The following is a 13,601-nucleotide window of genomic DNA, read 5'->3' on the forward strand; positions in this document are numbered from 1 at the left end:
GAGAAGGAGAAGAAGAAGAAGAAGAAGAAGAAGAAGAAGAAGAAGAAGAAGAAGAAGAAGAAAAGAGAACCAAAATATAAACAATAAAATGGCAACAAATATATATCTATCAACAATTTAATCTAAAAATCAAAATAAACAAGAAATCTAATGATCAAAATAAACTGATGAATAAAATTGAGTCAGAGATATGGAAGCATGGAACAGACTGACAATTCTCAGAGGGAAGAAGGTGTGTGTGTGTCAGGGGGGTGGTTGGGGGGGGGGGGCTGGAAGAGATTAACCAAAGATCTTACTTATGGACACAGACAGTAGGGTGGTAGAGGACTGGGGTGGGGTGGGAACTGGATGGAGGGGGCAATGGGGGAAAAGGAGGAAATCTGTAATACTTGCAACAATAAAGATTACCAAAAAAAATGTCAATGCACTTAACCTGACCTACACAGAAGTTCATGCTTCTCCATGGTGAGATTATGATGTCAGAATATGACACACAATATAATGATGTCATAAACCCCTAGGACAGGCTGAACCATATTAAATACAGTAGCTTCCTTGGTAGAAGAAACAGTTGAAGAAAGCCCTAGACATGAACCTTTTTATTTTTGTCCTACTTTTGTCCATTTGGGCAAATAATTGTTTACATGAAAACCAAAGTGATGGATCTTCTACTACAGGTATGAACCTAACCTTAACACCTAGAAATTATGATTATATTATGTATTCAAGCCTCTAATTAGACAAGCTAGCTGTGTTTACGAAGTCTTCTGTTTATTGAATGTTGCCATTAGTAGGACTTTAAGAATTTCTAGGACAACTGAGAGTTATTGTTTTTTAATATGTTTTTATTGATTTGAGAGAGAGAGAGAGAAAGGGAGAGGGATAGAGAAATAGAAACATCAATGAAAGAAAAATATTGATCAGCTGCCTCCTGCATGCCCTCACTGGGAACCTACCCTACAACCCAGGCACATGCCCTGACCAGGAATTGAACCGGTAACCTCTTCATTCAGGGGTTGACAGGAGTCCCCCTTATTTTCCCCCATTGTTCCTTGCCATTCCCACCCCCTCCCCAGGCCTTAACTGCACTGTTGTCTGTGTCCATGGGTTATGCATATATGCGTACAAGTTCCTGGGTTAATCTCTCCACACCCCGCTTCCCTCTGAGATTCGTCAATCTGTTCCATGCTTCCATGTCTCTGGCTCTATTTTGTTTGTCAGTTTATTTTGTTTAGATCCACATATAAGTGAGATCATGTGACATTTGTCATTCTCTGACTGGCTTATTTTGCTTAGCATAATACTCTCCAGGTCGCTCCATGCTGTCTCAAAGGATAAGAGATCCTTCTTTTGTAGAGCTGCATAGTATTCCATTGTGTAAATGTACCACCACTTTTTTATTCACTCATCTACTGATGGGCAATTGAGCTGTTTCCAGATCTTAGCTATTGTAAATAATATGAACTTAGGGGTGCGTATATTCTTTCTGAATGATATTTTGTGTTTCTTTGAATATATTCCTAAAAGTGGGATCACTAGATCCTTGGCAGTTCCATTTTTATTTTTTTGAGAAAACTCCATACTGTTTTCCATAGTGGCTGTAGCAGTCTGAATTCCCACCAGTGGTGTACTAGGATGACCTTTTCTCCACATCCTTGCCAGCACTTGTTTGTTGATTTATTGATGGTAGCCATTCTGGCAGGTGTAAGGTGGTGCCTCATTGTCGTTTTAATTTGCATCTTTCTGATGATTAATGAATTTGAGCATTTCTTCATGTCTCTTGCCATTTGTATGTCCTCTATAGAAAAGTATCTATTTAGGTACTCTGCCCATTTTTAATTAGATTGTTTTTCTTCCTTTTGTTGAGTTGTATGAGTACCTCATATATTTTGGAAATTAATCCTGATCAGATGTATCATTGACAAATATGTTCTTCCATTCAGTAGGCTCCCTTTTCATTTTAAGGATGGTTTATTTTGCTGTGCAGAGCTTTTATTTTGATGTAGTAGCATTTATTTTTTTTCCTTTGATTCTCTTGCCTTAGGCCTTGTATCAGTGAAAATTTTGCTACATGAGATTCTGATATTTTTCTGCCTATATTTTCTTCTAGGAATGTTATGGTTTTATGATTTACATTTAAGTATTTTATTCATTTTGAGTTTATTCTTGCATTTGGTGTAAGTTGATAGTCTAGTTTCATTTTTTTGGAAGTACCTATTCAATTATCCCAACACCATTTATTGACAAGACTCCATTGTATGCTCTTGCCTCCTTTATCAAATATTAATTCAGCATAATGGCTTGGGTCAATTTCTGGAGTCTCTGTTCTGTTTCATTAATCTATATGCCTGTTCTTATGCCAGTACCAGGCCATTTTGATTACAGTGGCTTTATACAGTAATATAGCTTGATATCCAGTATGGTGATCCCTCCAACTTTGTTCTTATTTCTCAAGATTGCTTTGGCTATTCGGGGTCTTTTTTTGTTCCAAATAAAATTTTGGAATGTTTGAAATCTGCTGTTGGTATTATATGGATTGTATTGGATATATAGATTGCTTTGGGTAATATGGACATTTTAATGATGTTAATTCTACCAATCCATGAATATAGTATACTAGAGGCCCGGTGCATGGGATTTGTGTGCTAGTGGGGGCGTGGCCTGTGGGGATCAGCCCACTGTGGGAGCACCACTCATCCCAGTCAGCTGAGCAGAGCTTCCATTGTAGGAGTGCACTGACCACCAGGGGACAGTTCTGTGTTGAGCATCTGCCTCCTGGTGGTCAGTGCACATCATAGTGAGTGGTCTGCTGGTCGTTCTGGTCATTCCACCATTTGGTCACTGGGCTTTTGTTATATAGGATTCTTCCACTTGTTTATATCTTCTTCTATCTCTTTATCAACATTCTGTAGTTTTCTGAATATAAGTTTTTACCTCCTTGGTTAAGTATATTACTAAGTTTCTTAATTTTTTTGTTGTTGCAATGGTAAATGGGATTGTTTTTTAGTTTCTCTTTCTGAGAGTCAATTATTGGTATATAAAAATGCCATCTATTTCTGGGTGTTAATTTTGTATCCTGCTACATTGCTGAAATCATTTATTATATCTAACTAGAGGCCCGGTGCACAAAAATTTGTGCACTCGGGGGGGGTCCCTCAGCCTGGCCTATGCCCTCTTGCAGTCTGGGACCCCTCGGAGGATGTCCACCTGCTGGCTTAGGCCCACTCCCTGGAGGATCGGGCCCAAGCTGGCAGTCAGACATCCCTCTGGCAGCCCGACAGCCCTCGGGGGATGTCCACTTACCAGCAGGGAGCAGACCTAAGCTGCAGTCGGACATCCTTAGTGCTGCTGAGGAGGCGGGAGAGGCTCCTGCCACCACTGCTGTGCTGGCAGCCATCAGCCTGGCTTGTGGCTGAGCAGAGCTCCCCCTGTGGGAGCGCACTGACCACCAGGGGAGACAGCTCCTTAATTGAGCATCTGCCCCCTGGTGGTCAGTGTGTGTCATAGTGACCAGTCATTCCCAGTCGTTCTGCTGTTAGGGTCAGTTTGCATATTACCCTTTTATTATATAGGATAGAGGCCTGGTGCACGGGTGGGGGCCAGCTGGTTTGCCCTGAAGAGTGTCCTGGATCAGGGTGGGGGTCCGCTGGGGTGCCTGGCCAGCCTGGGTGAGGGGCTGATGGCTATTTGCAGGCTGGTCAAGCCCCCCAGTGGGGACCCTCACCCCATGGGGGTTTGGCCAGCCTGGGTGAGGGGCTGATGGCTGTTTGCAGGCTGGCCACACCCCCTTCAGGGTAGGGGTCCCTGCTGGATACCTGGCCAGCCTGGGTGAGGGGCTGAGGGCTGTTTTCAGACTGACCAAGTCCCCCGGCAACCGAAGCTCCCAGCCTTTCCTTTTTTTTTTTTTTTTTTATTCACTCCAGCTCCGTGGCCATGGCAACTGGAAGCAGGTATCTGGGGTTTATTTGCCTTCTATAATTGAAACTTTGTTGCTTTGAGTGGAGCTCAGAGCCAGCCATGGCAGGCGGTAAGCTTGGCTTCCTCCATCATTGGGGCAACCAAGCCTCCTGCTTGCTCCAGCTCCGTGGCTGCTGGCCGCCATCTTGGTTGGGTTAATTTGCATATAGTCGCTCTGATTGGCTGGTGGGCGTGGCTTAAGGCATAGTGAAGGTGTGGTCAATTTGCATGTTTGTCTATTATTAGGTAAGATAAGTTTTTTAGTGGAGTCCTTAAGGTTTTCTATACAATATCATGTCATCTGTAAATAATGACAGTTTTACATCCTCCTTTCTAATTTGGATGCTTTTTATTTTTCCTCTTGTCTGATTGCTGTGGCTACAACTTCTAGTACTATCCTATATAATAAAAGGCTAATATGAAAATTGTCCCCAAGGGCAGGAGTTCGACCCACCAGGAGTTAGATGTGCACTGACCACCAGGGGGCAACGGTGGCAGGCATCCAGGGGAAGGGAGGCGCTGGCCGGCAGCGGGCAGTCACTAGGGACCCTACTCATGCACAAATTTCATGCACTGGGCCTCTAGTGTTGTATAAATATGGTGAAAATGGGCAACACTGCCCTATTCCTGCTCTTAGGGGAAATGGTTTGGGTTTTTCCCATTGAGTATGATGTTGGCTGTAGGTTTGTCATATATGGCCTTAATTATGTTGAGGTGTGATCCCTCTCTCTCCATTTTGGTGAGAGTTTTTATGAAAAAGTGGGTGTTGGATTTTGCCAAATGTTTTTTTTCCTGTATCTATTGATATGATCATGTGATTTTTATCCTTCATTTTATGTATGTTATATATCACATTTATTGATTTGTGAATATTGTACCAGCCTGTGGCCCTGGAATAAATCCTACTTGGTCATGCTGTATAGTCTTTTTAATATATTGCTGGATCCAATTTGTTAATATTTTGTTGAGGGTCTTAGCATCTATGTTCATCAGGGATATTGGCTTGTAATTCTGTTTCTTTGTAATGTCTTTATCTGGTTTTGGAATTAGGATAATGTTGACCTCTTAAAAAGAGATTGGAAGTGTGCCTTTCTCTTGGATTTTTTGGAGTTGTTTTCAGAACATAGGTGTTAGTTCTTCTTTGAATATTTGGTAATACTCCCTTGTGAAGCCATCTGGGCCAGGGATTTTGTTTGCTGAAAGTTTTAATTTTATTAATGCTTCAATTTCTTCAGTTGTTATTGGCCTATTCACATTTTCTGATTCAGTTTTGGAGGATTGTATTTTTCTAGGAATTTGTTTATTTGATCTAGGTTGTCCAGCTTGTTGTCATATAGTATTCCTTACAATCCTTTGTGTTTATGTGGAGTCAGTTGTTTCTTCACCTCTTTCATGTCTGGTTCTGAGTCCTCTCTTTGTTTCTTGAAGACTCTGGCTAGAGGTTAATCTATCTTGTTTATCTTTTCAATGAACCAGCTCTTGGTTTCATTGATTTTTTTGGTATTGTTTTTATTAGTCTCTATGTCACATATTTCCACTCTTCTTCTTATTATTTCCTTCCTTATTATTCCCTTCCTTCTACTAACTCTGGGCTCTTCTTGTAGTTATCTTTCTAATTCTTTAAGTTGTAGAGTTAGTTTATTCGAAATTTTTCTTTTTTCTTGAGGTAGGCCTATAGTTCTATGCACTTCCCCTCTAAGGACTGCTTTTACTGGGTAGTTGTTTGTTTGTTTTCATTTGTTTCCAAGAAGTTTTTTATTTCTCCCTTGATTTCATTGGTAACCCATTCATTGTTTAATAACATGCTATTTAGCCTCCATGTGTTTGAATGTTTTGTGGTGTTTTTATTGTAATTGATCTCCAGATTCATACCATTGTTATATGAGAAGTTACTTGATATGATTTCAATTTCTTGAATTTATAGAGACTTTGTTTAAGTCCTAACATGTGGTTAATCTTTGAGAATATACCATGTTCACTTAAGAAGAACATATATTCTGAAGCTTGGGGGTGAAATGTTCTGTAAATATCAATTAAATCCATTTGATCTTGTGTGTCATTTAGGGTTGCTGTTTTCTTGTTGATTTTTTTATCTAGAAGTTTTATCCAGTGATGTCAGTGGGGTTTTTAAGTCCCCTACTATGACAGTATTGCTGTTCCTCTTTCCCTTTAAGTCCTCCAGAATTTTATTATATATTTGTGTGCCCCTATATTGGGTGCATATAAGTTTATCAGGATTATATACTCTTGTTGTATCAATCCATTTAGTATTATGAAGTGACTTTCATTGTCTCTTGTTATGGCCTTCATTTTGAAGTCTATTTTGTCAGATATGAATATTGTTATCCCACCTTTTTTTTTTTCATTTCCATTGGCCTGAAAAAAATTTTCCATCCCTTCCCTTTCATCCTTTGTGAGTCTTTTATTTTCAGGTTCATATATATTTTCAGACAGCATATATATGGGTCATGTTTTATTATTCATTTACCTACCCTATGTCTTTTGATTGGAGCATTTAATCCATTTACATTTAATGTTATTATTGATAGGTACTTATTTGATACAATTTTTATTCTTTTTTAAAAATATTTATTGTTGAGAGTATTTTCCCCCCATTGCCCCCACCACCTAGTTCCCACCCCACCCCAGGCCTCCACCACCCTACTGTCTGTGTCCATAACTAAGATCTTTGGTTAATCTCTTCCAGGCCCCCCACACCCTTCCCTCTGAGATTCGTCTGTCTGTTCCATGCTTCTATGGCTCTGATTCTATTTTATTCACCAGTTTATTTTGATCATTAGATTTCTTATTTGTTTATTCTAATTTTTTACATTAAGTTGTTGATATATTTGTTGCCACTTTATTGTTCATTTTTTATCTTTTTTTTCTTCTTCTTTGCCTTCTTCCTCTTCTTAAACAATAGCCTTCAACATTTCATGAAATACTGGTTTGGTGGTGATGAACTCCTTTAGCTCAGAGGGAAGGGGGAAGGAGGGCATAGGAAGAGCTTAACCAAAGAACTTATATGCATATATGCATTACCTATGGACACAGACAGTTGGGTGGTGAAAGCCTGGGGTGGAGAACTGGGTGGAGGGGAGCACGTAGGTGCTCTGCTTTTGAAGAAGGCAGGGCAGGCTAGCTATACCGCTCACCAATATGGCAGCACAAGCCCCACAGGCAGCTCATCAAGGCAGCAGGGCTGGTTGTTTGGGACCAAGGTTCAGGTGTGCCTGGTGACTACCACCAGCCCATGTGTCAGGGCTTTGGGTCTCAGCAGTGGGGCCATGCATGCCTGCCTATGGCCTAGGGGCACTGGGACATAGCCACTTCCCACCTTCTCCTCCCGTGGAGGACCCTCAAGCTCCTTCAAAATGGTGCACTCTCCAACCTCAAGCAGAGAGAAGCTCAAGCAGAGCTACATGAAGCATCAGTGGGCAGCGCCTCTGCCAGGAGCTCTTGCACTAACAGAAGCCCACCCATACTCACACCCCCTGAACAGTCTCCCTTGCACACACTCACCCACTCACACTCTCACCCTCACTCTGGACTTGCCCACTGCCATATTGGTTCTTTCCTGAGAGTTTTTATTCTTTTTTATATATTTTAGTTGATTTCAGAGAGAAAGGGAGAGGGAGAGAGATAGAAACATCAATGATAACAGAGAATCATTGATTGGCTGCCTCCTGCACGCCCCACACTGGGGATTGAGCCCACAACCCGGGCATGTCTCCAGATCGAGAATCAAACCATGACCTCCTGGTTCATAGGTCAATGCTCAACTGTGGAGTCATGCCAGCCGGGCTAGAGTTTTTATTCTTTGTGAAAAATTCAAGCAATATTAGAAGCATAAAGAGTACAGACATATTGTCTCCCTTCTCTCCCCTTCTCTACCCAATCCACCAACCCCAGTCCCCAACCAAAGTAGATAATACTATGTGAATGAATCTGGCATGGTATCTAACACATAGTAGCTTTCAACAAGGGTTTTACTTATCCCATCTTCCTTCCCACCACACATTAACAATCAAGTGCATTCACACATATAGAAAACATACACACAGACTCAAAAACTTACTACTAAGCAATGGGGTGAGAAAGCCATGAGGCAGGGGTTAACCCAGGTAATTATACTGATTAGCCAGAGATGTCTCCCAGATTTGGCTTCTAGATTGTGGTTGGGGACATAATAGAAGGAAGGAAATGATGGAACATTTATGCTTTAAAAAATCACTGATGAAGAGAATTTTGACCTATAGTGATACACAATTATAAAAATGGAAGAAAACTTGGTTACCTAACACATTTTTTGGTGATACAATTTCTTTGACAGGAGCTAAGCAACTTGAATCATCACAAACAGAAGACAGCAGAAAACGTATATTTGTTATAGTAGTTGGTATTATGAGCACAGCTTTTATCTGTACCTCTTTTTGCTGCCTCCATTATAATTGTTTGAGCAAAGATGTCCCCAAAGGAAAATTGTAAGTTTTACACTTTGAATTAAGAATGCAAGGTGTGTGTGTGTGTGTGTGTGTGTGTGTGTGTGTGTGTGTGTACATATAGTGGAGGTTTCATTCTTGTGATTACTTAATGTGAACTTTAGACTTTTAAAGAGCTACCAAGATCTTGAGGGTGGATACCTACACTTAAATGATATCACCTCTTAAATATTCTCAAGTACATTATCAACTTTAGCCAAAGCTATCTTCTATTCAGGATTCAGCTGAGCCCCACACTATTAATTTCATTATAAATTGAGTCTAGAAAATAGGGCATGACTATCTGAATAATACAGGGAGACTAAAAACAGGGAGGGAGAGGGAGTTGGGCCTGCATTCCAAAGACAATGAAACATTTTGGATAATCTACCATTTTAAGATGTATTAACATGAAAAGTTATTCACTGTTCTTATTATCTCAGTTCCTGCCTTTCAGATAGAATGATCAGTCTGGCTCTAATATATTGATTCTCTAAATATTTCCCAATCCAAGTACTGGTGACTAGAATGTGCTAATGTTTCCTTCCTTTCGTTTTAGAGGAATATTGTGAACATAAATATGCATGGATAGATAACTTGATGTTATAAATATAATAGGAAAATAAGACTTTGGTCTAAAAAGTTTATTTTTTATTGTAACAAGTTGTGACATTTATATATCAGTTCTGTATCAACTCGTGACTTTTGTATAAAAGGTTTAATTTTTGGAATAAATGAAATTCTCTCTCAGTAGTAGATTTAAAACAAGTTGCTATTATTCAATAAATAGACTATATCGTTATCTAATGTGGTGAAATAGTAAAATTTCTGAAAAAAGAAATAGCATGAATTCAACAAGTTCTTATCTGTAACCTGAGTCATGGCTTTCACCACACTCCAATTCTAGTAGGGGTTCAATTTCCCTACTAGAGAAAAAACAAAGACCAAAACACTGAACTGACAAAGTAGCCTATGTTTTTTGGTGATAGCAATAGTGTTTTATTGTTTTATTGATTTTAGAGAGAGAGGAATGGAAATGGAGAGAGAGATAGAAACATCGATAAGAGAGAAACACCAATTGGGTGCCTCCTACATGCCCCCTACTGGGGATCAAACCCACCACCTGGGCATGTGCCCTGACTAGGAATCAAACTGGTGACCTCTTGGTTCATGAGTTGATGCTCTACCACTGAGCCACTGGCCAGGGAGCAATAATACTCTTTCATTTTAACTGTCATACTCCAAATTTTCTATATTTTCAGGGTCAAGGAACGTGTAGCATCCAAGTCATCCAGGTCATTCAAACTATTCAGTAAATACAAGACAGACAATGAATGCATTCCAGAGAAACAACCCATGCTATCTGGTATAGACATGTTATCAGAGCTCTCAAGTCAAGAAAGAACATTCATATCATCCAGTTCAGAAAATGTAATCAGGTCCTCAAGTTCAGAAAAGTCATCTAAACCGTCTAGTAAAAAAAAGTTCATCAAGCCATCAGGCCCAAAATTATTGTCCAGGTCATTCCACCTGAGAAAGTCATATAGAAAACACAGTCTAGATAAGTCACATAAGCTGGTTTATGCCCATAAGCTAGGCAGTTATGATCGTTCATCCTACCCAAATAGGGCAGTCAGTCCAACTTCAATAGCCAGTCTACACTTTCCACTGGAATCAACCAAACCACATCATCCAACCTGTAGAAAAAGTCAAATCTCGCTACCGGAGTCATCCAGTTTAAAGAAATTTACCAAGTCTCCCATACATCATAATATAAAAAGATCAGTTATTGCAGGTAGGGCAGACATGTTATCTACGTCTCCATTAGTCCAGTCTTGTGCACACCATATGGGAAAAAGACCTGTTTGCAGGACGCCTGAGTCTTTGGTCAGTGATATTTCTGAGGTCAAGAGTACAAATGCTCAAAACCCACCTTTCCCACGTGAAGAGAATCCTTTTTCCAAGTGTTTTCATAAGGTAGATTCCAGAGACAATGCATTCCATGGCGATGTGAAGAGCAGTGATGATGACAGTGAGAAGGAAATAACCATTTTTTGCAACGTGAGACTCAAAGAAGTCATTGTTAATAAAACCACAAGTAATAAAGAGCTCAATAAAAACAAATAATCACCTGTGAAGAAGAAAATTTATACCTACTATTTTATGCTCACCATCCTTAAAGATACACTATATAAAGAGAAAATCCACTTGGCAATCACTATTGAGATTAGTCCTGTCCATCTTGGAGGCAATTTATTTGAAAAATATTAATTAAATGCATGAGATAACAAATGACTTTATTGTAATTATTACTGCATTTTAAAGGCAGAAGGCTCTTTTGATGATTCTTATTTTGATCTGGTCACTTGGATGGGAACCATAAACATACACAACTCTAGAAAAGAGTTACAAAATGGGTACCCTGGACTCCTCCTTCCTTTGGAGTTGCCCTCAAAGTCCCAACCCAATTAGCTTTATTTTTTAATGTTTACATAGAGTCTTCACAGTTTAATATTGCCTTTCTGTATTGGCCAATGCTTGGCAAAAATGTCTCTGTGTGCTTGGTTCTGGATGAGTTAGGGAAACTCCTGGTAGCTATTTGTAACACCCCTGCTTCCTGTGACTGCTACCTAAAGTGAGGTTTCAGCCTCCAGCACACACACCTGGGGCTCCATGATACCAGTCTAAGTATTCCAGTCTTTATAACTCTCAACAAGGATTTTAATTATTTTTGTTACCCTACAAAATAGTACGTTTTCAAAAGGTCCCTGCTGCATGTTTTCAAAAAGTCCCAGCTGGAGATATGATGTCTACCCATTTTCCCTACATGGTACTTCCTCATTCTGAGTGGGCAGGGGTGGGTGGATGGGAGAATCTTGGAGTTATATCCTCTAACTCCCCACACTGAAAAGATGTTATTCTTGCCTTCTTCCACGGGCATGGTTTAGAAAAGCAAGCTAAGTCCTGTATTCCAAGTCTATAGTCTAGTATAGTAAAGTTAGTCCCCTATAACACCTAGCAGGCATAAGTTAAATGCAATTGCCTAGCTTGTATTGGATGTGTACTATTTGTCAGGCATTGTACAAAAGTAACTTTATGTTTGTGAGTCTGAAGGCTGCAATCAAGTTTGCTGATTCGCTGAAAGAACTCACAAGACTCAATAGCAGGTTATACACATGGTTAAGGTTTATTAGAGCAAAAATAGACAGACACAGAGCAATAGGAAAATATATAAATCAAGAGGAACCCACAGAGGTAAGGCACTTGCTTTTGAGTACATCCCCATCTGGAGCCACCCACAATATGCTTTCTCTCTAGCAACAAACTAGAAGGGCATGTGCAGAATGTCTCTGCTCAGGAAGGCCCATTAGAGTCTCTTGGTCTGAGGCTTTTATTGAGAAGTGGTCACATAGGTAAATTATGCTACATGGTAACTGAAACTCAAGATCCCAAGGATGAAACCAGATGCACATCATCAATGTCAATACTCGGGCAAAGCAATCCTGGCAAGCTAATATGGCATGGTCCATTGCTCCAGGTGTACGAAACATAATCATTAATCATTAACATAAGACATTCTGAGAGCCACATTCTCAGAGGTTGGCCAATACTCAGTCATGGTTCCATGTTCCCTTGAAGACGTACAAGGACTAAACAACTAGGCCTGCTATGCTAACACTTTCTCACATATCACATTTTATTTAATGTCCAACAGTCCCTCATTATGTGGATGGTTATATAAATGAACTGAGGCTCTCTAACATATAGTAAGATCACATCTAATAATTGATTGAATTAATATATAAATCTGTGATTAGCTTATGCTCCAATTTTCATTATGCTGTGCTGCCTTCTCACTACCAGCTTCTAGAGTGCCTGCTTGTTCACAGATCGCCCAATCCATTGCTGTGAGCAAAATCCCTCCTTGACTTTTAATCAGTCTGGGCCATTCTCCCAGACTTCTGGGGCCATATAAAGATGTTTTATGTTCATTCAGATCTGAATTCCCCATGGCCTTTGCCTCTACTGGTAGTTCCTCTGGTGGGGTCTGTACCCATAAGGTCAACATGAAATTCATAGATGTCACTAAGTAGCTGCTTATGTACAAAAGTTTTTAAGCGATGGTATATGCATATAAACAGCATTGTGGGAGATAACAGACTTGATTTCCGCCGAAACCGGTTTGGCTCAGTGGATAGAGCGTCGGCCTGCGGACTGAAAGGTCCCAGGTTCGATTCCGGTGAAGGGCATGTACCTGGGTTGCGGGCACATCCCCAGTAGGAGATGTGCAGGAGGCAGCTGATCGATGTTTCTCTCTCATCGATGTTTCTGACTCTCTATCTCTCTCCCTTCCTCTCTGTAAAAAATCAATAAAATATATTTAAAAAAAAAACAGACTTGATTTCCTATTGGTATTACCCTTTTGTAAAAGACAAACTGTAAAGTGTTACAATTGTTTGAGTTTAGAAAAGCCTGGTCTTTTTAAAATTTACAAATAGAAGCAAAAGTTCTGATCTAATTTTTAAACTGTTTGTTCTGAAAAAAGTTCAAAGATATACAAAATTAGAGCAAGTAGAGCACCCATATAAGTAAGCACTATTCAGATTCAACAATTATCTCTACATGGCCAATCATGTTGCATTACACTCCTATCCACTTCCCTTCCCATTTATATCTCTAAAAGACAATGACTTTTAAAAGTACATAGACACACTTTAGCTGGTTTGGCTCAGAGGATAATATCAGCCTATGGACTGAAGGGTCCCAGGTTCGATTCCAGTCAAGAGCACATGCCTGGGTTGTGGGCTCGATCCCCAGTAGGGGGCAATGCAGGAGGCAGCTAATCAATGATTCTCTCTCATCATTGATATTTCTATCTCTCTCTCCTTCTCCCTTCCTCTCTGAAATAAATAAATATTTGGGTTTTTTTTTTTTTAAATATATTCACTGATTCTCTTACAGAGAGGGAAGGGAGAGGGATAGAGAGCCAAAAACATCGATGAGAGAGAAACATCGATCAGCTGCCTCCTGCACACTCCCCACTGGGTATGTGCCCACAACCAAGGTACATGCCCTTGACTGGAATCGAACCTGGGACCCTTGGGTCCGCAGGCCTATGCTCTATCCACTGAGCCAAACCAGTCAGGGCAAGAAATGTTTATT

The 13,601-nt window shown here is 40.1% G+C and overlaps 1 protein-coding gene across 1 annotated transcript; it reads left to right on the forward strand.

Annotated features, from left to right (window-relative positions):
* Nucleotides 1-589: 589 nt before the first annotated feature.
* On the forward strand, nucleotides 590-10,565 carry CUNHXorf66 (chromosome unknown CXorf66 homolog). Its single transcript, XM_006082310.1, has 3 exons — nucleotides 590-677; nucleotides 8,291-8,441; nucleotides 9,701-10,565. The coding sequence occupies exons 1-3, from the start codon at nucleotides 590-592 to the stop codon at nucleotides 10,563-10,565; spliced, it is 1,104 nt and encodes a 367-aa protein (XP_006082372.1).
* The last annotated feature ends 3,036 nt before the right edge of the window (nucleotides 10,566-13,601 follow it).

Source organism: Myotis lucifugus, unplaced genomic scaffold (assembly GCF_000147115.1).
Source record: "Myotis lucifugus unplaced genomic scaffold, Myoluc2.0 scaffold_2, whole genome shotgun sequence".
NCBI classification, from domain to species: domain Eukaryota; kingdom Metazoa; phylum Chordata; class Mammalia; order Chiroptera; family Vespertilionidae; genus Myotis; species Myotis lucifugus.

What these genes read in the sequence shown, in the direction of transcription:
- CUNHXorf66 (XM_006082310.1), top strand. Translation starts at nt 590, where the DNA reads ATGAACCTTTTTATTTTTGTCCTACTTTTGTCCATTTGGGCAAATAAT. An exon ending in TGATGGATCTTCTACTACAG is followed by an intron (nt 678 to 8,290) that starts GTATGAACCTAA and finishes TTTCTTTGACAG; the next exon opens with GAGCTAAGCAACTTGAATCA. An exon ending in GATGTCCCCAAAGGAAAATT is followed by an intron (nt 8,442 to 9,700) that starts GTAAGTTTTACA and finishes CTATATTTTCAG; the next exon opens with GGTCAAGGAACGTGTAGCAT.